The sequence below is a fragment of the Macrobrachium nipponense genome, chromosome 34 (assembly GCF_015104395.2).
Source record: "Macrobrachium nipponense isolate FS-2020 chromosome 34, ASM1510439v2, whole genome shotgun sequence".
Classification (NCBI taxonomy): domain Eukaryota; kingdom Metazoa; phylum Arthropoda; class Malacostraca; order Decapoda; family Palaemonidae; genus Macrobrachium; species Macrobrachium nipponense.
Window position 1 is genome coordinate 27731505 of NC_061095.1, and position 23269 is coordinate 27754773.

Genomic DNA, 23269 nt, shown 5'->3' on the forward strand with positions numbered 1-23269 from the left:
TGCATACTATGGTAGTCAGTGGGGGGACATAATCTGATGCTAAGTGCTGAAGGGTGCACACACACACACACACACACACACCAAAAGACAAAGACAAAGCACAGCAAAAACAGGAGACGATTCAGAGAATGCACGAAAGCGGATGCAGCTGCAAGCACAATGGAGGGGTCAGGGCCATTCCAGGTCACCGCCGACCATCAGTATTTTAGTTTTTGAGACGTTTCAGCAACATCCAAAGAGCACTAAATATGAGTTAACCCCTCCATCTACAAAAGTGTAGGTTTTGTATTATCTTGAATAATTGTTGTTCTTTAGAATTAAATAATGTTGCTGTTCTTTGAAATTTAATAATGGCATCTGAATTCCTAAAAGTCAAGTTACTCCCAAAAATTCAAAACTAAAAGTTGCTTGAAAATATCACAAATTCTTGGTAATTTGTATTTTTCCTAGCGATACTTACCTCGAACCGCCATTTCATAGGAGATTCCCAGGGATGTCGATCCGGTGTCCGACCAGAAATTCTGGTTATATGCCGCACCCAGGTCAGGCCTATGCCCCAGGGGTCGAAGACCAAGCCATCCTAATGACCTATAGTCAGTCCTTCTTACTCCACTCCAAGGTGTCTCCCCTAAGCTTCCGCGGGCTGGAAGGGCGGGATTCTAATTCCATGGTTCGAGGTAAGTATCGCTAGGAAAAATACAAATTACCAAGAATTTGTGATTTGTTCCGATGCGAGATACTTACCTCGAACCATTTCATAGAGACTTACCCCTTAGGAGGGAGGGCGAAGGTTAGGGGAGGGAACGGCCCCAAAGGTGATAGGTCGAGGAGGGGCGACTGCTCCCCTTAGAACTCAACCCAGCCCGTTATCGTGGGTGGTTGGTTAGGAGGGGTGCAAGGCAAGCCTGGTGCGGTATAACCAAACTTGACATGTAAACTGTGGTTTGTACTGAGAACCCATACGCACTCCTGCGTATCTTACCTGAGTATCCTGGATTCCTCGCTCCAACCAAAGGCCCAGGGATAACCAAGGATAAGGATTAGGGGGGATTTGGGGGAGAAAAACCACACACACTCACATACACTCAATACACACCGGCCCGTCCACTCCAAGAAGATTGGAGAGGGGACCTAGACCTGTTGCTGGCCTGCCACCACGGGGCCAATCTCAAAGGCGTCGAGCGACCTTCTCGTAGCAGTCTTTTAGATAGTGGGCTGTGAATGTCGACTGCCTATTCCAGACTCCTGCCCTCAGGACCTGGTCCACTGCCATGTTCTTTAGAATGAGAGGGAACCCCCACCCCTTCCCCTGATGTCATGGGGCTTGGCTCCCTCTGGAGGGGAAAGGCCCCCCTTCTCGTAGGCTCTCCGGATGGTTTCTCTCAGCCAAAAGGAGATGGTGTTTTTCGAGGCTGCCTTCTTCACCCTTCCCGTGGTGACGAAGAGATTCTTTACCTCCGGCCTGAAACCGGGCTGTTCTTTCCATGTACTTCCGAACTGGCCCTCACCGGACAAAGGAGGAGATTCCTTAGGCTGGTCCGATTTCGGAGGGCAGGGATGGAAAACTCCACGAACCTGAGATCCGAGCTCGAGGGGTTCTGGATTCTTAGCCACGAAGGAGGGGACAAACCTGAATGAGAGTTTCCTTCCATCCCCTCGTGTGGGTCACTACATACGCGAGGCCGTGGAGCTCCCCCACCCTCTTCGTGGAGGCCAGGGCTAGCAGAAACACTGTCTTGAGGTCAGCTCCCTATCCAGGATGTCCTTGAGCGGCTCGAACGGTGGGGGCTTCCTCAGGGAATCTAAAACTATTGCAACATCCCAGCGGGGAACCAAGCCAGCGCTGGGAGGGCACTTCTGCTCAAAGCTCCTTATGAGCAAGGACAGAGGCTTCGAGTTCCCCAGATCCAGCCCTTTCAGGGAGAAGACCTGGCTCAATGCGGACCTGGCTCCTTTGACTGCTGGAATTGACAGGCCCTTGTCCAACCTCAGGTAGGTCAAGAATTCTGCGATGTCTGGGATCTTCGCTCGGAGAGGTTCCAGGTTACGCTTTCTACACCAGGCCCCAAAAAACCTTCCACTTTGCCTGGTAGATGTTAGCGGAGGATTCCCTCAAGTAACTGGACATGTGAGAAGCCACCCTCCCAGAAAACCCTCTCCTATTTAACAGCCGCTCGATAGCTCCAGCCGTGAAGGGAGAGGGGCTGGAATGTTCCTGTGGAACCTCTCGAAGTGGGGCTGTCTTAACAGGTCTGGCCTGGGGGGCAGCTCCCAAGGAGGATGAGAGGCCAACTCTAGAAGGTCCGGGAACCACTCCCTGGTCCGGCCACCAACGGCGCCACCAAACGTCAGGGCCGCCCCTTTCGCCTTTCTTGAGATGGTTGAGGACCTGCCTGAGGAACTGCAAAAGGGGAGGAAAGCGTACATGTCCAGGCCGTCCCACGGGTGCTGGAACGCATCCTCCCAAAAACGCGGCTGGGTCCGGCACCGGGGAGCAGTACACCGGCAGTTTGGTGTTTAGCCTCGTAGCAAACAGGTCCAGGGAGGGGAGCCCCACTTCCCTATTAGTTCCCTCGCTACTTCAGGGTGTAGGACCATTCGGATTCCCACCACCTGACCCCCAATCTGCTGAGGCCGTCGGCGACTACGTTTTTCTTGCCGGGAATGAATCTTGCCGTCAAGGAGGTCCCAAGGGCTTCGGTTTGGCTCAAGATCTCCTCCGTCAATCCGCAGAGATCCCTTGATCTCAGGCCTCCTTGCTTCTTGACGTAGGCGACCACTGTGGCATTGTCGCACATCAGACACACCGAGTGTCCTCCCACTGCTTCCTTGAATGCTTCCAGGGCATGCTTTACTGCCAAGAGCTCCAGTTTGTTTATGTGGAAGGTGCTCTGCTCTTGCGACCATATCCCCCGCACTGAGAGGGAATTCAGGTGGGCCCCCCAGCCTACCTTCGACGCGTCCGTAAACAGGAGCATCTCCGGGGGCAACTGACCCGAGGGGCACACCCCGACGAGAGTTTGCAGGATTCAGCCACCAACCGAGGGCCTTCCTTGCTGCCAGTGAGATGGAAACCGGCTTTTGAGGTGTTTCCTCCTTCTGGGAACCACCCTACTTTCAGGTCCCATTGGTAGTGGCCTTAAGCTCAGCCTTCCCTGGGGGACTAGTTTTTTCCAGGGAGACCAGGTGGCCTAAAAGCCTTTGCCACTCCTTTGCCGGTCTCGGGGGGTGGCTTAGGAAGTTGCAGGCAATTTTTCGGAGGTTTGCCAGCCTGTCCCCGAGGGGAAAGCTCGCCCCACTTCCGTATCCAATTCCATCCCAGGTACACCATCCTGGTGGAGGGAGCTAGAAGGGACTTCTCCCAGTTCACCATGATTCCCAGGGTTTTGCAGAATGCCAGGAGGGCGTCTCTCTGTTCTATCAAGCGCTCCTTTGAGGAGGAAAGGAGTAGCCAGTCTCTAGGTACCTGAGAAGGCGTATACCCCTCTTGTGGGCCCAAGACGACACCAGGAGAACACCCTCGTGAACACTTGTGGGGCCGTTTGCCAGTCCGAAGCAGAGTGACTTGAACTGGAAGGTCCGGTCCTCCCAACTTATGCGAAGGTATTTCCTGGAGGACGGGTTTTGTACCGGGATCTGGAAGTAGGCGTCCTTTTGAGATCCAGGGACATCATGAAATCCCCTTGCCTCACGGAAGCCAGCACCGAGCCGTGGTGTTTCCATCTTGAAGGCGTCTTTAGGATGAATGAGTTGAGGACCGAAAGGTCTATGACCGGTCGCCACCCCCTGACGACCTTCTCCACCAGGAAAAGTCGACTGAAGAACCCGGGGGAGCGATCCACCACCTGCTGGAGGGCTCCCTTATCCAGCAGTGCCCGAACTTCTAGCCTTAGGGCCCTCCCTGTGCACAGGATTCCGGGGCTTGAGAGGCCAGATTGTCGGCTCCCCTGGTCAAGGGAGGCTTCTGGTGGTATAGGAAGGGGATTCGGTAACCGTCCCTGAGGACCTGGACTGTCCAGGGCTCGGCTCCGAGATCCTCCCAGTTCTGCCAACAGCTCGAGAGGCAACCCCCCACCGGTGGCGAAAGACTCGGTAGAGGGCCTCGACTCCTACTTCCTCCTAGGGAAGCGGTTGTTACGACCCCTCCTGGAAGAAGTAGGGTGTCTGGGCCTGAAGGGTGCCTGGGAAGGAGGGAGGGTCCTGGGGGAGGGCTGAGTTCCCTGGTCTCTCCAGTTCCGCAGGGGTGATTCCGTGGGGGTGGGGGGAGCCGAGAGGGTCCTATTCTGAGGTTTCAGCCGCTCACTAGGTCTTTTCGGCACCGACTGACGTAGGGGAGGGGCCCTATAAACGATTGGGCCTTGGCTGGCCTTCCTCCCCCGTTCCACAGACTCCTCCACTAGCTTCTCCGGAAAGAGAGCAGCTCCTTCCACTGGGGCGTTTCGAAGGGTCCTTAGTTCCCTCTCAGGAATGCTCCTAGGGAGTTTGGCCAGCACAGAGTCCCTCCTCCTCAAGATCCAGTTCGCCCAGGACGAGACCAGTTGGGTCGTGAGGAAGCCCAAGGACTTACCCCCCGACAAAATTAGTTCTTTGAATTGGGCAAGAGAGGCCTCGTCCCTCAAGTCGTGGAGGGTGGGGAACCTGGCTACCGCCCGGACCACAGATCTAACCAAGAAGCCACATGAATCGAGGTCCACGCTGTGACTTCCATAGCCATAGCCTCCTGGTGAGAGGAAGGACTAGTCCCGACGTGAGCCTCTCTTCCGAGAGTCCGGGCGCTAGGGCTGCCAAGTTACCTTCCACGGATTTGTGGGGAGGAGAGGGGCACCTCCCGGGCCATATAGCCTCCTCTGACTCGGCTTAGACCGCTGGGAGTAGTCTAGCCCGAGGAGTGCCAACGCAAGGAGTTACTGGAGCCTGCAATGAGTTTTTCCACCACCGTCAGGGCCTTCTCCGTATTGGTGGACCTAGGGAGGCTGAGAGAGGGCTTGGGTTCCTCTGGATCCCTGAACAGAAAGTCCACCAGCCATGGATCTGTTGTCCTCTACCGTCGGGGCTGGCTCCTCTAGCCGGTTCATGGACCTAATCAGAGAGAGGACTCTCCTGAAAGCAGAACCTTCAGTATCCACTGGACCCAATTCCTCCCAGGGCATTCTGGAGTACCTCCTGGATAAGGGTCTCTTCCTCGGCGTCCCGCGACGGAGGAGAGGCCCCAGACCCTAGCTGGAGGGAAGCTGGAGAAGCTCCCCGGAGAGGGCTCCTAAACCAGTTGCACACCGGTCTCCTGCGAGGGGGATGCCCCGAACGCCTGGCCCATCCCGAGGAGGTACTCATACCTGAGCGGTGGAGGGCTCTGCACCCCCTAAGGATGGTAGCGGCTCTAGGCTCCATCCGCGAAGGCGACAATCGTGTGGGAACACGGAAGAAGGGAGCCCGCTCGGTCATGGAGGCCAACCCTATGGCTGACGAGACCGAGGCAGGATCCACCGGGACCGAGGGACGAGTAGGGAGGGGAGACGGCCTGGGGAACCCCCCATGAGAGACCTTCCTGGGGGCCAATGGGGTGGGGGCCACCCTCGGGGAAGGAGAACGCCTCCGCTGGGGGGAGATGTCCCGACGCCTGTCACTCCCTCTACGATCCCGGCTACGATGATGAGAGCGGGAAGAGCCGCTCGAGGACGAGGAGTAACCTACGTCCCTCCGTGCAGTCTCCCATGACTGGCGCCTCTTCTTGGAGGAGCGTCTCCTCCTACGGGAGGATCTCTCCCTTGAGTAGTAACTTGAAGAACTCCTCTCCCCTGACGAATCCCGACGTCTCTTGCTTCTCCTCCGGCGAACTCCCATCGCGGGGGGGAACGCAAGGAGCGTTTCGGCCGCGTCGGGGACACCTCTTATCACATCGGGACCGCCCCTGAAGGCCGCCCTCAAGGCCATTCCGGCTCCTCCTGTCCCCTAGACGGGAGAGCCCCAGGACGGGAATGCATCGTCCTTCACTGGGGATCTCCCCGGAGTACGAGGGGGAAAGACATCCCCAACGGCAGAAGGGAAAAGGGTTGGAGCCGGGTGGTTGGGTGGATCCGTGACCGGGTAAACCGGTCCGGGTCCGGCCGCGAGCGGCGAGCTCCGCTCGAGAGCGGGAGGGGCCGCAGCGAGGCGAGCTGTAGCGGGGAGAGCCGTAGACGAACGGGGAGACCGTAGACGAAGCGGGGGAGAGCCGAAGCGGGAAGCTCCGCAGAGGGGAGGGACGGGTCCCCCCCTGCACCGATGCCAAGAGAGAGGACCAGGACGGGGAGCCCTGGAGCTGCAACCGCGACCAGCAGTCCCTCAGCACCGCGGAAGCCTCCGGTACCACCTTGTTGGGGAAACGATCATCGGGACCCCCCCTGGGGGGAGACCCGGCAACGGACTCACCTAGGCCCCCTCGCTGGGAGGGGGCAGGAGAAAGAACCTTTAGCAAGGCGGGGAGACTTCCTCTCCGACGATACCGAAGGAGAAGGGGCGCCGCCGTCCTCTGCTGCTGCTCTCACTCCTCGATCCCCGCGAAATCTTCGCCGAAGAAGATTTAGACTTCTTTCTCTTCTTAGTGGGAAGCCAAATCCCACTGATACTGATGGCCAAGAAATGCACTCCAAGCACGTGTTGTCTTTAGAGCAAGCGCCCCCCCCCCCTACACGAATTACACAAAGAATGAGGATCAATCAGAGGGGGCGAAGAGAAAAGCTCCACAAGCCCGTCCTTCAGGACCGGGGCAACGACGTTGAGGCTCCGAGGCCGACATCGCACAAAACACGATACACGCACACAAAGCACACACACGGACAAAGGATAAGGGCCGGACACCGGACGAGCAGGGGCGTATTCACGCTCCTGCGACCAGAGAAGGACTGGCTATAGGTCATTAGGATGGCTTGGTCTTCGACCTGGGGCATAGGCCTGACCTGGGTGCGGCATATAACCAGAATTTTCTGGTCGGACCCGGATCGACATCCGGGAATCTCCTATGAAATGGTTCGAGGTAAGTATCTCGCATCGGAACAAACAGTTTTTAGCTACTGTACTGCAAAATTTTATAAACAATATTTAGCCATCAGAAAAAATACTTTTGTACAATGATTTATAGAAGTATAGGGAAAAGAATATGGGAGGGAAGAAACTGGGCTTAATAAGAAAGTAGCAACTACAGGTACAGCAAAACCTCGTTTTAACGGACTAATGGGGTAGGTGTAAGCTAAGCCACTGACATACATGATAATATTCACACTGAAATAAACTGATGATAAAGGTAATGAAACCATTTTCCCTTAAATATTATTGCCATATCTTCTTAATATATAGCCAGTACAAGGAATAATTCCATATCAATGAAATAAACTTAACTGAGTGGCTAGAGAACAAGCAACCTTTATTTAATTACAGTATATTAATATAATAATTTCAGGCGATAGCATTAATACTGATTTTTAATTAAAAATTTGTTATCATTTTGGTGTAAATAACTTTTGCAAACAATGAAGTCATACAAACGAGAATTACTGTACATTATCATATTGTAGTTTGTGATAAGTAATGAAATGTCAACATAAAACCATTTTTATCTTATATTATTAGCACATCTTTTGCAATTTTAATGGTAGTGTAATTATGTTAGTACTAAAAATTCATTATCATTTTGGTGGTATATAATAGCTTCGAACAATTCAGTCATATGCACAGGAATTATCGTACATTATTGTATCGTAAGGGGTTTGTGGTGGTGATGAAACGTAAACAAAACAATATTTCCTTTTCAGGCAGTGTGCAGGAAATACATGATATAGAATCAGCTTCTTATTTCGTCTATTTTGAATTTCTAAGGATAAAGTAAGTAAAACAGCATTTGTAATAACATCACCTTTACATAACCAAATTTTTCATTGGATACCTGTTGTTGCAAAAGAGCCTATACACAAGTGGCTTTGTAATTTAACCATCATCTTAGTCTATACATAGTACCCTTGGCCAGATTTTAAATGTTAAATCCAATGTCCGTTGATTCTGGATCTGTTAAAACATGGTTTTACTGTACTTGTATAAGTTTAAATATTATTTGAAATTACAAAAGATCATAGTTGAAAAATCTCATCCCGAGACTTTATTTTTAAAAACCAATGCCTACAAAAACTAAAACAAAAATTTATTTTTTAAAAACCAGTGCCTAAAAAAAATAAATAAATAAAAAAGACAAAAACACACTGGCCCACTGCGAGTTAACCCTATAATTACAGTACGTGGTGTGACAAAAGATAAATCACTAGAAGACATACAAATTCTAACCCCACAAACAGCACTAAATACACTGGTCACAGAGTACAGTCAAGCTACATGGTATAATTTTGGTTCCTAAGACAAAAGTTGTTGGTAAAAAAATTACTTCTATAATCAAAGACTTACAACTATGATGTAGTAAAGAAGAAAATGACAGATTTTTATACGACTCTGCATTTTAAGATTAAATCTCAGTACAACAAATTCTACTGAAAAAGGACAAATAAACTGTATTGCAGTGTAGTGAAATATCATGACCTGAAATTGGAACTAATAAAAAAATGTAATAACTATTGGCCATCAAAACTTTAATATCACTAACCTTTCACCCATCAGGTCTTTACCATTCATTTCATATACAGCATCATCGGCATCCCGATGATCATCAAATTCCTGTGAAAATATAAATTGCATTTTAAGGTTTACAACCTTACCTGGAAGTCTATCTCTAAGAAAATGGTAATTGTCAATTGTCTTTTTTTTTTTTTTTTTTTTTTTTTTTTTTTTTTTTTTTTTTTGTTTTTTTTTTTTTTTTTTTTTGTTTTTTTTTTTTTTTTTTTTTTTTTTTTTTTTTTTGTGGAAAAAATAATTCAAATTGACTGGCAATGGCCTGACTGAAATTGTAAATAAAAATCCCATTCTTGGTTATTCATGCCAGCCAAAAGGATAGGGACTTTTTTTAAAACAAACAATTTTCCTAAAAAATCTAGTTTCTTATGATGGTTTAACCAATGTAAATGAGGCATACCACATGAGAGAAATGGATATATTTATGTACCCAAAGATATTCTTGTACAATGGAACATTGGTTTTTGTATGTAACTGTTCCTCAGCGTCTGATAAAGTCTGAAACGAACAAAAACAAATCATTCCCATAAGGAATAATGTAAATACAATTATTCCATTCCAGAATATAAAAAAAAATACATTTCATATGAATTAAACGCATTTTTACATAAAGAAAACAAGGAGAAATAAATCGAAATGACTAATGAAATTAATAAATGAACATTCAACATCATTCTTACCTTTACGGAAGACTCGTTACCATATGGAAGGCGGAGAGGTACTTGTTTGGAAGGGGAAACCCCTTCCAGAAGGACTTCAGGTATCAAGGACCTATCTAGGGTTACTTGTTTTTGCTTTTTACCAGCGTTATCTGAGGTTGCTTTTTACCAGCGTTATCTGAGGTTACTTCCCCTTTTTGCTTTTTACTGGCACTAGGACCAGCTTGAGTCACTGGACCAATGTGTCCAGAGACATCTGTTGCTGGTCTCTCTTTAAAATTTGCTCTAAGTGAAACAAGGCATTGTCACTATGTTGGAGACATGGGTTACAACATCTTTGTTGGTATGATAATTCTCCAGAAAACCTTTTACATCACTCCACTTGAAAAACATGTCCTCAACCACTGAAGTAGGCTCATTATCCCCTCTCTTCCTCCTCCTCCTCCTCCTCCTCTGATTTGTCTGCCATCTGTTGCTGTTCTTGCTGAAGAAGGTCTTGCAGCTTTTCAGTGAGTAGCTCTTCCCTGTGGGCATCCCCTAACTAACTCTTCTACATCATCGCCACTCACATCCAAGCCCAAGGACTTCACCAGAGATACTATAGATTCCACAACAGGCATAGAGATGTTAGGGTCAGCCTCAAATCCTTTAAAATCCTTCTTGAGACATTCTGGCCACAATTTCTACAAGCAGAGTTCACTGTCCTGGAAGTCACTCCCTACCAAGCCTTTTCTATAACTTATGAAATTGAAGACATTACAGTGATCCTTAAAGAACTCTGCTTTGTTAAAGACATTACCCCACTTGCAACATCAGTTGGCTTGAATTCTTTACTCTGCCAGGATGGAGTTGATTGTTGAAACTGACTTGCCGCACATTCTAGCGAGATCAGCCAAGCGTACACCATTTTCATACTTTGCTACAAGTTCTTTCTTCAATTTCATACTTTCTCGCCTTCTTTACAGAAGGGCTGGCACTTGGAATTTTCTTTGGACCCATGGGGTGATGAGGAATACAAACACCCGAGTTGATGCTCATTCCAAGAAACAAAAGTAGGATGGGTCATAAGAGAACATGGGAAGCTTTGTTTGGGTGTTCAGTACAGGGCCTATTCATGAAGTGGGCCTTGGAAGGACCATTGCTGGATGTATGAAATCTGGAGAAATCTGGAGATACCAGTCAAAATTTCATTGGAAAAAAGGTCTATGAAAACTGAATCATATACCACTCTATTCCTCAAACTTTGCAAATTGTTAATACTGTATATTTTGCATTTTTCATACACAAACCTGTACTCTTTAATAAGAATAGCTTAAGCAAAAGCTGGTGTATTCATTAAAACCTGTTAACAAGCAGCTAGTGAGGGCATGGGAGACCTACCCATTGTCACTTTCTCCTTTGGCAACAGGTACATTTGAGGGTCGGTTAAGAATTGAATTTATGATAAAAGACTTCACGTTTGCATATCAGGAAAAATGCAAATTATCTTTGACTTGCTGTTTGTTCTATGGAAACAGAAACATTTTGTCAGTGTGTTGTGTAGATATCTGAGCTCTGCTTGGACAGAACACTCTCACTTACGATTTACTCCGTAGTGGCAGGCATCGTCCAAACGGCACTGGAGGTGGTATTTATCTTCCCATCTAGAAATATTAGCTTCCTTGTCACATACATCAGCATGGGAAGGTTGACTTCTGCAACCATCTGCACATCCTTGCATATATGAAAGGGTCCAGTGCCAAAGTTTGGTTTGTAACTTAACTCCCAGAAAGCAGAACTTGACTTTCCCTAGTAAGACAGAAAGACCAGCCTGGAAGGTAGAATTTCATGGAATTCCACATAAGTCTGGTCTAACCAACCAACCTACAACTGCAACCCCCCACCTTTAGGGTGGGCAGAAGGAATAAGGCCACTGGCTATTGAGCGGTATACTAGACACCATTCTAATGTAGCATATTGTAAGTGAGATGCTGTTCTGTCCAAGCAGAACTCAGCTATGTACACAACACACTGACAAGCTAACACAACTCATAAGACGTGAGCATCCAAGGACTTAAGGGTGACATCCCTGATCCACAGAGAAGTATTTGGCAGTACCAAACACCTGCCCTCAATACCCGTCATATCAAGAGGTTCCTCCAGAACACTGACCCAGACATCCTCAGTCTCGCTCAGGGTATAGTCATCCAAACAAGCCACATGACATGTAGGCCCCTAGACAAACTCACTAAGTAAGAAGATGATGCTTTTGGATATTTCCTTTTTGTACCTGCTCACATTAACCTTTAATGGACAGATTGATCCTCGAGAGTAGTAATACAGGTACTTTCCTACTTACAATGGGGTTGGGGTTAGGTTCCAATAAACCCATCGTTTGTTGAAAAAATTTTATCTGGAATATAAGCTAGCCTACACTAGGGCAATCAGTACTTTCTTCACATATATACCTAGCCTACACTACACAGTTACTTATGCATATACAGTATAGTAATTATTAATATATCAGCTAAATCTCCCTGTTCAATGCATATTAACTTACAAATAATAAACTCAATTCCCTGGGGGGGACAAAATGGTTCCTTGCTCCCTAGATTAGTTAAAAATGAAATATCTTAGATATACTTTAATTATAAGGAACAGTCATTTTCTTTTCATTATAAGTTTTCACGTTGAAATTTAACTTTAATACGTCTCATTGAGTTAATTATTTTTTAATTAATAATAAATTGAGTAGAAATCCGAAAATTCCGTTTGTTATTTTCACTTGTTTTTATCATAATACGAACTTTACGTTATGTATGTTTTATCAGTGTGAAAACAACAGTAAAATGTGCTCTTTCATGCCCAGTAGTTTTGATTAAAATAATTTTCTCAGTTTTATCTACGATTGTGTTTGAATTCATATCAAAGTTTGGGAGTTTTATCCATGTTGCCGTAGCATGATAATAGTCATTAGCAGCCTGAATATTATTTTTTGGCTTCAGCTACAACTTGCAGTTTAAATTTAACAGTACAGGCAGCCCTTGGTTAGCGGCAGGGGTTCCCCATTCCTGGCCACCAACGGCGAGCGATTTTCGACGCTTAGCGATTTTAATGACCACAGCCGCCACATACCTTCTTTCGGAAATACTAGAACCCCAATTAACAGCGCCATCATCATAATCCCGGCAATCGGCCAATAAAGTTCAAAAATTAATATTTATGAAGTAATAGTAAGGTACTAAAGAATTTACTGTACAGCAGTACGAATACAGTACATTTAGTCAGTTATTAAAATACTGTTAAAGTGAAAAAAGCCAAGCTTTAATCCTTTGGGTGTCTAGAGTACGTAAAGATATAATAAGGTTTTATATAGTGTACAGGTAGCTGTAGTGTTCAAGTCACGATAATTTGTCTTACGATAATCCGATTTTATGAGACACCAATTACAACAGCCTCACTTTATTGCATTTTCTAGTTACACAATTTCAAAAACAGCAAAAGAGAATGATGTATGGTTTTAATGTTATACTCATTATGTATACGTGTACAGCCATGAACAACCAATTAAGAAACAATTTTTTTTTAAGTACAACCGAATTGGATAACAACAACCATTTGCCTTGTATTTCAATCATTATACTATAGAGCACTATCACTGTAGTTGTTATAAAAGACGTTATGTAGAATAGGACCGAGATATCTTAATTTAATAACTTTATTTGCTATTGATCAAAGATCACTATAGATCAATAGGGAAATATATTGTTAAATTTAAACCTAGTTACAGCTGAAGCTGAGAAAACTATTCAAGCTGCTAATGACCATTATCGTGCATTGGCAACAAGGATAAAACTCCAGTAAATGTATGCCATCAAACACAACCTTAGATAAAAAAATTTTAAATCAAAACTACTGTTCTTGAAAGAACACATTTTACTAATGGTTTCACGCCAATAAAAGATAAATAATGTAAAGTTTGTATTACAATGATATAAATGAAAATTGTGAACGGAATCACGTATTGTTTTACTCAATAAACATGCCGCCAACGTAATCTGTTAACGAAAAAAGAAATTAGTTCACAATCACATTGAGATATATTCAAGTTATATTTCCACCTAAAAACATGTCGTATAAGGGAAAATAACCTTGTATCATATAAGTCAAGTATCTAGATATTCGTTTATGCTAAATAGAAGCAAGAAAATTTGCTCAGAATTGCGTTAAATATGGCGAAACAAACTCGTATTCGCCATCAGCTGATTTCCAAACCAAAACATTGGCTGCTCCACAGAATACCAGCTTAGCTCTACCGTAGTGTTTTATAATACAATAATATGAGAATACATACAATATTATTGAATACTACAGTCAATGTATAACTTTTTATCTTAATTTTGTCACTATGCCATCTACATAGCAGCGGCATCTCAAGCTCGTACAGTCGTACCTCAATTTTTTGCTCACGTAACAAAGCAAAAATCAAGAGTTGCACAGTTATATTATGTACTTCTATCCCATAGAAAATAAACAAATTGCACCATTGCAAAAATGTGCATATGAGAGGTTTGTCTTTTAAAATAAATTTATGCAACAATTGTAAATAAAATCAACTTGTAAATGTTATAAAAACGTGATTCAACAAATTAAATTTTTATCAACTGGGCACAGCTGAACAACCTATTGTCTTCATCATGTGAAGGGCTGTTACAAAGACTTCAAGTGGACATGCGTACTGCCACTGTATCATATTTCTGTAAAAAAATAAAAAAAATACCCTTTAACACATTTTTCATGCATATTTTAAACATAAAAGCATGAAAACAACAAAAAGCTGAAGTTTCATTAACCCTCTTACACCGAAGCGGTAAAAAAAAAAAAAATTGTCTCCCGTGTGCCGGTGGTGTTTCAGAGTGAGCGCGGAAGCGGAAAAAAATATATTTTTTCAAAAAATCACAGCGTGCTTAGTTTTCAAGATTCAAGAGGTTCACTTTTGGCTCCTTTTTTTGTCATTGGCTGAAGTTTAGTATGCAACCATCAGAAATGAAAAAAATTATCATTATCATATATAAATAATGCGATATATGATAGGGCAAAAACGAAATTTTATATATAATTGTATTCAAATCGCGCTGTGCGTAAAACGGTTAAAGGTAACAAGTTACTTTTTTTTCGTTGTAATGTACACTAAATTGCGATCATTTTGGTATATAACACATTGTCAAACGATAAAAGCAACACAGAGAAAATATTATCACAAAATAATGCATGAATTCGTAACGCGCGGACGTAAACAAATATTTTTTTCATAAATTCACCATAAATCTAAATATTGTCCTAGAGACTTCCAATTTCTTTCAAAATGAAGAAAAATGATTGAATATTACTATACTGTAAGAGTATTAGCTTACAATTGCAGTTTTCGACCATATCTGACAAGTTAAAGTTGACCGAATGTCAAATTTTTTTATATATATATTTTTTATATGCAATTATTTCAGAAATAAGAAAAGCTACAACCTTCAAATATTTTTAGTTTTATTCTACATGAAATTGCACATATTTTCATATATAAAACTATGAAATGCCTAATATGAAACGGAGCAAATATTCCGAGAATGGGACGTACGCGCGCGGAGGGAAGGAAAGATTTTTTTTTAAATTCACCATAAATCTAAATATTTTGCTAGAGACTTCTAATTTGTTTCAAGATGAAGATAAATGACTGAATATTACTAGACTGTAAGAGTTTTAGCTTACAATTGCGTTTTTTGACCATTTCGGTAGAGTCAAAGTTGACCGAACTTGGTTTTTTTTCTATTTATCGTGATTTATATGCAAATATTTCAAAAAATGAGAAAAAGCTACAACCTTCAATTATTTTTTGTGTATTTTACATGAAATTGCACACATTTTCATATATAAAACTTTATGTAACGGCTAATTTAAAATGGTGCTAACATTACCACAATCGCACGTATGATTTTTTCGGAAGAGCTACCGCGCGGACGTAAAGAAAATGTTATTTTTTTCATAAATTCACCATAAATCAAAATATTGTGCTAGAGACTTCCAATTTGTTGCAAAATGAAGGTAAATGCTTGAATATTACTAGAATATAAGCGTTTTAGCTTACAATTGCATTTTTCGACCATTTCGGTAGAGTCAAAATTGACCGAAGGTTGAAATTTTGGCAATTATCGTTATTTATATGAAAATATCTCAAAACTGATAAAAGCTACAATCATAAGTATTTTATTGTTGTATTCTACATAAAAATGCACACATTTTCATATATAATACTTCATGTAACGGCTAATTTACAATGGTACAAAAATTATGTCAAAAGTGACGAAATAATTTCCGAGATGTGTCACAGATACTTTTTGGTGCGGCAAGAAAGAAATTTGCGCTTGCGCACCTGCGTAACGATTGTAAACAAAACAACACCTTGATCCGTGAACTCCCAGCATCCCCCAAGGCGCGTGATTCAAAAGTTTTAGGCTGGTAGGCCTATAAGTATTTTTCCGCGAATTTAAAAAAAAAAACTTTTGTAAGTCGACATAAAATACGTCCAGTCGGCACACGGGAGACAAAAAATGTCGACGTAAAATACGTCCAGTCGGCGTAAGAGGGTTAACAAAATGCATTACAATTAGCTCCCAAATTATTCAAATATAACCACGTGAAGTCTTTGTAAATGCATTTTTCGGAACAGTGGCGGACAAGAACGAACATAAAAAACTTCCTCTGATAACATGGAGGGCAGTTACAAAAGCTGCCTTAATTCATATCATATTCACGTACAAAAATAAAAACACCCTGTACTACGTAATATATTTCCATACACATTTTAAAGATAAAAGCATGAACATTTATAAAATCGACACATTGATAGCTAAATTTGTACTTTTTTTAACTATTTTTTGGAAGAGCGACAGTCAATGGTTCACAAGAACAAACATGAAAAACATCCTCTTTGATTACTAGAGGGCAGTTTCAAAAGCTGCCTTCATTATCATATTCATGTGCTGAAATAAAAATACCCTATACATAATACATTTTCATACAAATTTTAAAAACAAAAGCATGAACATTTACAAATTGACACATCCAGAGCTAAATTTGCACTTATTTAACTCTATATTTTTGGCACAGAACAGCATCAGGGGCATATAGTTTACCCTAATACCTCTCCATAAAATTTTGTAATATCATTTGCATAAAGTTTATGGTCTGAACGGTATTTCTACAAGTATATATTCGTTAGACATAACGGTGCTAGTGGCGGTGTTAACCAAAAATTGTGCCGTAAAAATACCTTACATTATTATTATTATTATAAAGTTAAGATTTACCAGCCCAATGAGTCTAATCAGACTCTTACAGTGCTGGCCCGAAATTATTCGGGAGAAAATTATTTGAAAATACGCTCATAAAATGTTATGTCTACAACATGGAATGGTATGGAATGAAGTTAATGAATTATAATAAATTAATGATAAATGAGGGGATTATTAAGTGATATATGAGGTTGGAATTTGAAAAAGAAAATAATGAATTGAACTTTAATAAAAGATGATGAAATAGATAATAATGACAAAAGTCGTCTATTTAAAATGGTATATGTTAAATCTTATTAATCAAGTTAGTCTTTTTTAAAAATATTAATATTCTATATAAAGAAAAATGATCTGATTCTGATAGTACTTCTGATAATGATTTATTGCCTAAATATAAATTTCTCTCTCTATTAAAAATTAGGCATTCACATAAAATATGCTTGACTGTTAAAATTGCATTGCACACATTGCAATGAGGGATGTTCCCACTTGTGGAGTTATCATTGGATATCGTGAGTTAGTCTTGTGTGGCCTATTCGTAATCTTGTTAATATTACTTCAGCTCGTTTCATTTGTACTGATTGTATTCCACAAGTCTACTTTCTGTTTGATGCACTTTAATTTATTGGTGTTTGCTTCACTATCCCACAGATTTTGCCATTTTGTTTTTATGCACTGCTTCACTGAGTTTATATAATCTGTAGCAGGCAATTTATTGTCAAAAATTGGTGAATTTATCCCAGACTTGGCCTTTTCATCTGCCTTTTCATTACCTTGGATTCCAACATGGGCAGGAATCCAGCATATTTCAATGTTAACCCCACATGAATATAATTTATGATGATTTGTTTAATTTCCTTTACTAAAGGGTTCTTATGTGAAATAACTCTTGAGGGATTCAATTGCGCTTCTTGAGTCAGAATATATTACAAATTTATTATTCAGTTTATTATTTGTCAATTTTATTTGATTGATTGCCATTGCCAATATAATTGCTGTTAACTCAGCAGTAAAGACAGTTGCTTCAATTGGCAATGAATTCTGACTTATTTTGTATGATGACACTGCAGCACAACCAACTCCTGCAGAAGATTTGGATCCATCAGTGTATATTGCTTTATGTGGGCCTTTACTTCGAATGTGTTCTAATGTATACTGTTTATAGCGTCTGAAGTATAATTTTGCTTTTTTGATAGATGATAAAGGTTAGAACATACTTTGATTTTCTTTCATCATCCATGGAGGTGGAGAAGTTTGAGGTGGGAGTATATTTACTCTAAGGCCAATAGATTCCAATAACCTATTAGGTCTTATTGGAAAAAGGTGGTTCGTGATTACTAATAAATATATCTCGCATGCCAAATAGTTTTTTTGTGGGGGAATCAGTGGACGTTATCTTTAAAGCACTTCTCATTGTTACAAGATCACGATGTACGGATAATGGGGGTTCGCCACTTTCACAACATACTGAAGTGTTTGGAGAAGATTTAAAGGCTCCACTACAAAGTCTCAAGCCTCGAGTGTGGATAGAGTCTAAGGACTTCAAGGTACTTTGTGATGCTGACCCGTAAATTGGACTTCCATAATCCACTTTGGATAAAACTAGTGCTTTATATATCATAAGCAATGTTTGTCTCTTAGCTCCCCAAGTAGTATGAGACAATTTTCTTATCAAATTTAAGGCACTATTACATTTATTTTTTACAAAGGCTATGTGTGCTTTCCAATTAAGATGAGTGTCAAATACCAAGCCTAAAAATTTTATAGTATTACTAAACTGAATGAGGCTATCACCTAATTTAAGATCTATGTCTTGTAAAATACCTTACAATACCTTATTTTTAATATTTTTGACAACAGCCGTAAAACCGGCTCGCCGCTAACCAATTGTGCCGTTAACCGCAGGCCGCCTGTATACATTGCCTTGACGATCTCACAGCATTTATAACATAACTATGGTAATTGTTTACTATTGTACGATGGTTGAAATACAAGTAAAACGGAAGTTATAGAATTCTGTTGCCAGACGTCTCTGAGGACAAGACTCCAACTTAGACAGCCTGGTGCACCAGTCTGTCTTTGGCATCAGCCTGGCACCAGTCTTATCACATTTTCGAGCTCAGTCCGAGTAAACAAAAATTGGGACTCCAACAGATCTCCGTTTCTCAATGCCAGCAAGGACTTTGTGTCAACTGATCTCTCCATCCTAGATAAAGCCGCATCTCTTCTAATCAGAAGGTTCGCCTATAAATTAACATTGAGGTGAGCCATATACGAAAACGCCTTGCCTCCGGACTGCAACAGACTGGCAAGCAAGGATGCCCTCATCAACCCCTCTGGGGACCTGTCAGAAGCTATCTTGGCAAAGATCACAGACAAGAGGTCCAGCCAAGAAACCATCTGCAACATGGAGGCTGCCGTAGATATCCATATCTGAGGCATCTTGTGGAGACAAGGACAGAGCCACCGACCTCACCTGCTCCAAAGTCAATCCCGGCTTCAGGTGAATGACATCTGGGTTAAGATGGCGCGACATCAAAAATGCAGAGTTCGTAGCATAGTACTCCCTATGTCTTGTGAGAGGTGGAGGTAGTAGCTTGGCAGAGCCCCTAGAGCGAAGCGAACCGTCCCGGTCCGAAACAGAGGCATTACCCTTATGCGAGACCGACTGGACGTACCCCAACAAGGGAAGCTGAAGAGATGATCTGGGATCCTACATAGCTCCCAGCAAGGAGTGTAAGATGACTGAGCCCAAGTCCTACTTTCCAAATTGTTGAACCCAGTAATGAGATCAACAACTTCTAAAAAGGAAGACAAAAAACTCTTGCGTGTCTCCCTCCTCCTTCTCCAGCAATGGAGACCTCAATAAAATTGAACGGAAGTATCAGCAGCCAAACAGCCCGAAAAACCAAACTAACCTATCTGATCTGGGTCCACGCGCCGGTTCCCGAGACAAAAACTCACTACAACATAGGAACATCACTACGCACTCCTCCAACAGACAACTCATTAACATGTCCATGAATGGTCACGGGCGTGGCAGACGTACGAACGTGAGTTGGAGAGGAATCCCAAACACTTGAGTTTTGAAGGAGAATCACCTAGAGTCGAACTCTTGGAAGCACCAAGGAGAGGGGCAGGCAAACACTCCTGCTGCACCAACTCTGCACTCACCACCTTCGACCTCTAGAAAGGTGCCTTGACACCCTTACGGCGACGAATAGGCCCTGGAAAAGTAGGAGCACTTGCATCATGTGCCAAGGACAGGGGGAGGTTGCAACACGCTTGCAATGTGCACGGATGGGGAGGTTGCAACACACTTGCAATTCGATGCAGAGGAGGAAGCAGCCACTGCAGATTGCACATGGGAAGATATACTAACTCTCTCCGGAACACCAACACTCTCGAGAACACGTCCGCGTTGTTCCTTTCTTGTAAGCGAAGAAAGAGCAAAGTCCTTAGCCTTCCAACGCTTGATGCGCCGATGTGGCGTAGAGGGGGAAGAGGGAGAGGGAGACAGCCCTGATGTTTCTTACACAATTTCTTCGCAGGAGGGGTGAGGACGATGCAACAAGTTTCCTTCCAGTCCTTCCCGCCGACAAGGCAGCCAACTTATCATCCAAAATAGAGTCCAACCCTCTTAAGGGGGACCGGCCGGGCTAATGCCATTTTTTAAGGACAGGACTTTGATATTCATACCACTTAATAAGGTGACTTGGGACATCTCCAAACCGTATATGATTTTCGCCTCTGACCTTCGGTTTTGTGACGCCAGGGCAATTTATCCCGAAAATAACCATTTTTCAAATTCTATCTCCTCCCTTGATATTTAATATGAAGACCTGGGATTACTACCATATATAGACCTGATGTAGACCTCCAATCGAATGGAGTGTTTTTTTTCTAAAATGACAATTTGTCGAAAATTGCATTTTCTAACTAACTACAAACCTGAGGTCCTTTAACAATAGGAAGGTAACTAGCGGCAGCTGGGGACGGTAGTAAGCTTCGAACAAGGGGTGAGAACGGTAGTTAACTGCTTGTCCGATCGTGCGCGCGCCCGCGCGCCGAGAGAGAAGAATCACTTTTGCTTTAGGCCCATGCAAAAAGTTGCAAGAGTGAGGGGTGGCATGAGGTGGGACTATATGTAAAGGACCTCAGGTTTGTATAGTTAGGAAAAAATGCAATTTTCGACAAATTGTCATTTGTTCCGATACGTAATACAAACCTCGGTCCTTTAACAATAGGAAGACTCACTTCTTGGTGGGCGGAATCTGAGTCTTTTTGGTGAACAGACTGGTGTTCGTCCAACCCTGGAGTGCCTCCCTGGTCGTAAGAGCAAGGGAGGGATCCAAACCTCTGTCCGATTGATCGGGGTGTGCACCGCAGGATCAATGGTCAGACCTCTGGGCCAAGTACTAAGAGAGAGGCAAGCGTATCTCTTCGTACCAGCAAGCAAGAACTTGTTCCTGTTTGCAAGAGACAATCATAAAATGATGGGTTTGTCTCAATTTGGCATCCACTTCCTCCCCCTTGTTGGAGGAAGTGGTGGATATTTACTCCTATCCCTACTGAAAGGGATAGGATGGTGCTCTATTGAGTAGCTCACCTGCATCTCGTCCTTACCCAGCAGGGTGACGACCGCTGTCCCTCTACCCAAAGGTAGAGGGAAGAAAAAAGATGGGAAGAGGAGCCAGTCACACTCTCATTCCTCATCCATTCTTACGGTCACACCAGGACTCGATGCTGGTTCAGCCTGCGAGGGTCTGGGTTAACTACACAACGTGTTGAGCAACCACCACGGTTTCCAAGGAAAAAGATCCAAGGAACTGTGGGCAATATCCTGAAGGTAGAAGGAGGTGCATGCGGTCCGGTTGGACCAGGCGCCTGCCTTCATTACCTGCGCCACGGAGAAGTTCTTGCGGAACGCGAGAGAATGATGAAGAGGCGTCCACACTCATCCTGGGTGTCGAGTTCTTCAGACAGCTCCGTCGCACCTTCACAGGACAAAGCAGCATAGCCTTCGTATCGGAGGCGGGGGTGACGTCCATTAGGGAGGGTATTGAAGGACTCGAACCAATCGTCAGTTACAGAAGGGTTCTGAGTCTTCGCTACGAAGATCGGTACGAAATCGAGCGTCACAAATCCCCATCCCTTTGTGCTTGCTTCTCAAGAGAAGTCATGCAGTTACCTAAGACGAAAAGAAGGGAATAGTCGTATGACCTATCCCTCTTCTCGACTTTGGTTGGGTTATGTACAGTACTCATACTGACAAGCTATTAAGACGAAGTAATGATTGCTCTGGAACAACCGAACTAAGTCCACAGCATAGTTCGTAACTGACTCGGACGCTCGACAGCTGCCGACTGACTGGTTCGGAATCAGTAGAGGCAAGTTGTCCAAGCATCCGGGTAAGTCACGTGACCTTCGCCCTTTAAAGAGTTATGCTGAGAGACCAAACAAAATAAAAATATTTGTTAGTCACCGATGCCGGACGGCGCGGCGATGATTCTCTTAATGCATAAGCTCAAAAGGCGAAAGTCAATTGCCTTCAAAAGACCGAGGTCCCTGATGGCAAGAAAATCTCATAGACGTTGAATCTCAGCTTAAAGGAGAAACAACACTATGTGACGTTGAAGACGAAGGTAGGCAATGAATGCAACCTACGTCTTCCAGCTGAATCGAGAGAAGGAATCTCAAGATTCTAAACCTGTGCTTACAAATGACTGAAAACGCTAACCGCCATTTTTTCATTGCTGTCCGTTGTGCAATGAAAGCGGGCGTTCTTCAGTAATGAAACACAGGGGAGAGCCGCTTGAAGAACTGCTTCTCATGGGCTGAATACATCTGCTAATCCGGGGTGAACAATGAACAATTGTACACCTCCGAATACAAGATATTTTGAGGACAAACTCAGATTCCGCAAAAATCATTCGAATTATCGGGATACGATGCAGCAAGAGACTATTACAGAATTCTGTTACCGTGCGGTAAACAGAAAGATGAGAGTCGAATAGATATCTGTGTTTAAAATTCTCGCAATACCGAAGACGATGAATACTAGCGTTTCTCAGCAGTAGATGGTCATTCATGTATGCGAGAATCCCCGTTAATCAGAGACTTAAGTCCGTGATTGTTGGGCAGAGATACGGTTGTTATTCAATCAAAGCAGGTGAGAAAGACATAAACAACCGTCTATCTCAAAGCGGCAGCTGATACTGAAATGCCTCGGGCAATTCAATACGCAGTAGCTGTCGCTGACTCGTCATCCTGAGTTGCCAATAATCCTTTCCACGAAGGAATGCGTTCGGCTAGAACACCGAGCATAAAAAGATATGCTCGAGCAATTATATTTAAGCGAAACGAATTTCGGTAAATATAGCTATAAAATGGTGTGTTGTGACAACACCAGTATATAAAATTGAAACTGGAAACTCCTGGGAGGTTGCAGGCAACCCGGGTTGCAGTTCAATTAGAATACTTTTCGTCTAAGTCGCAATCCGTAGAATAACCAGGATATGCGCCTACCCCTCGGACCATTCAACTGCTTAGCAGAATCATGTCGCGAGGTTAATATACGTAGTATATTTGTAGGATTCTGAACAACGATCTCCATCCTAAATTCTTTCCTTCAAG

General features: G+C 43.4%; 1 protein-coding gene across 5 annotated transcripts in view; it reads right to left on the bottom strand.

The window, feature by feature from the left end:
* LOC135207996 (serine-arginine protein 55-like) overlaps positions 1 to 23269 on the bottom strand; it is a 332296-nt gene that overhangs the window by 165042 nt on the left and 143985 nt on the right. For all 5 annotated transcript variants that reach the window (XM_064240086.1, XM_064240085.1, XM_064240084.1 and 2 more), the window contains exon 3: positions 8624 to 8694. In XM_064240086.1, coding sequence (XP_064096156.1) covers positions 8624 to 8694 — 71 coding nt within the window. The remainder of the gene's footprint in view (positions 1 to 8623; positions 8695 to 23269) is intronic.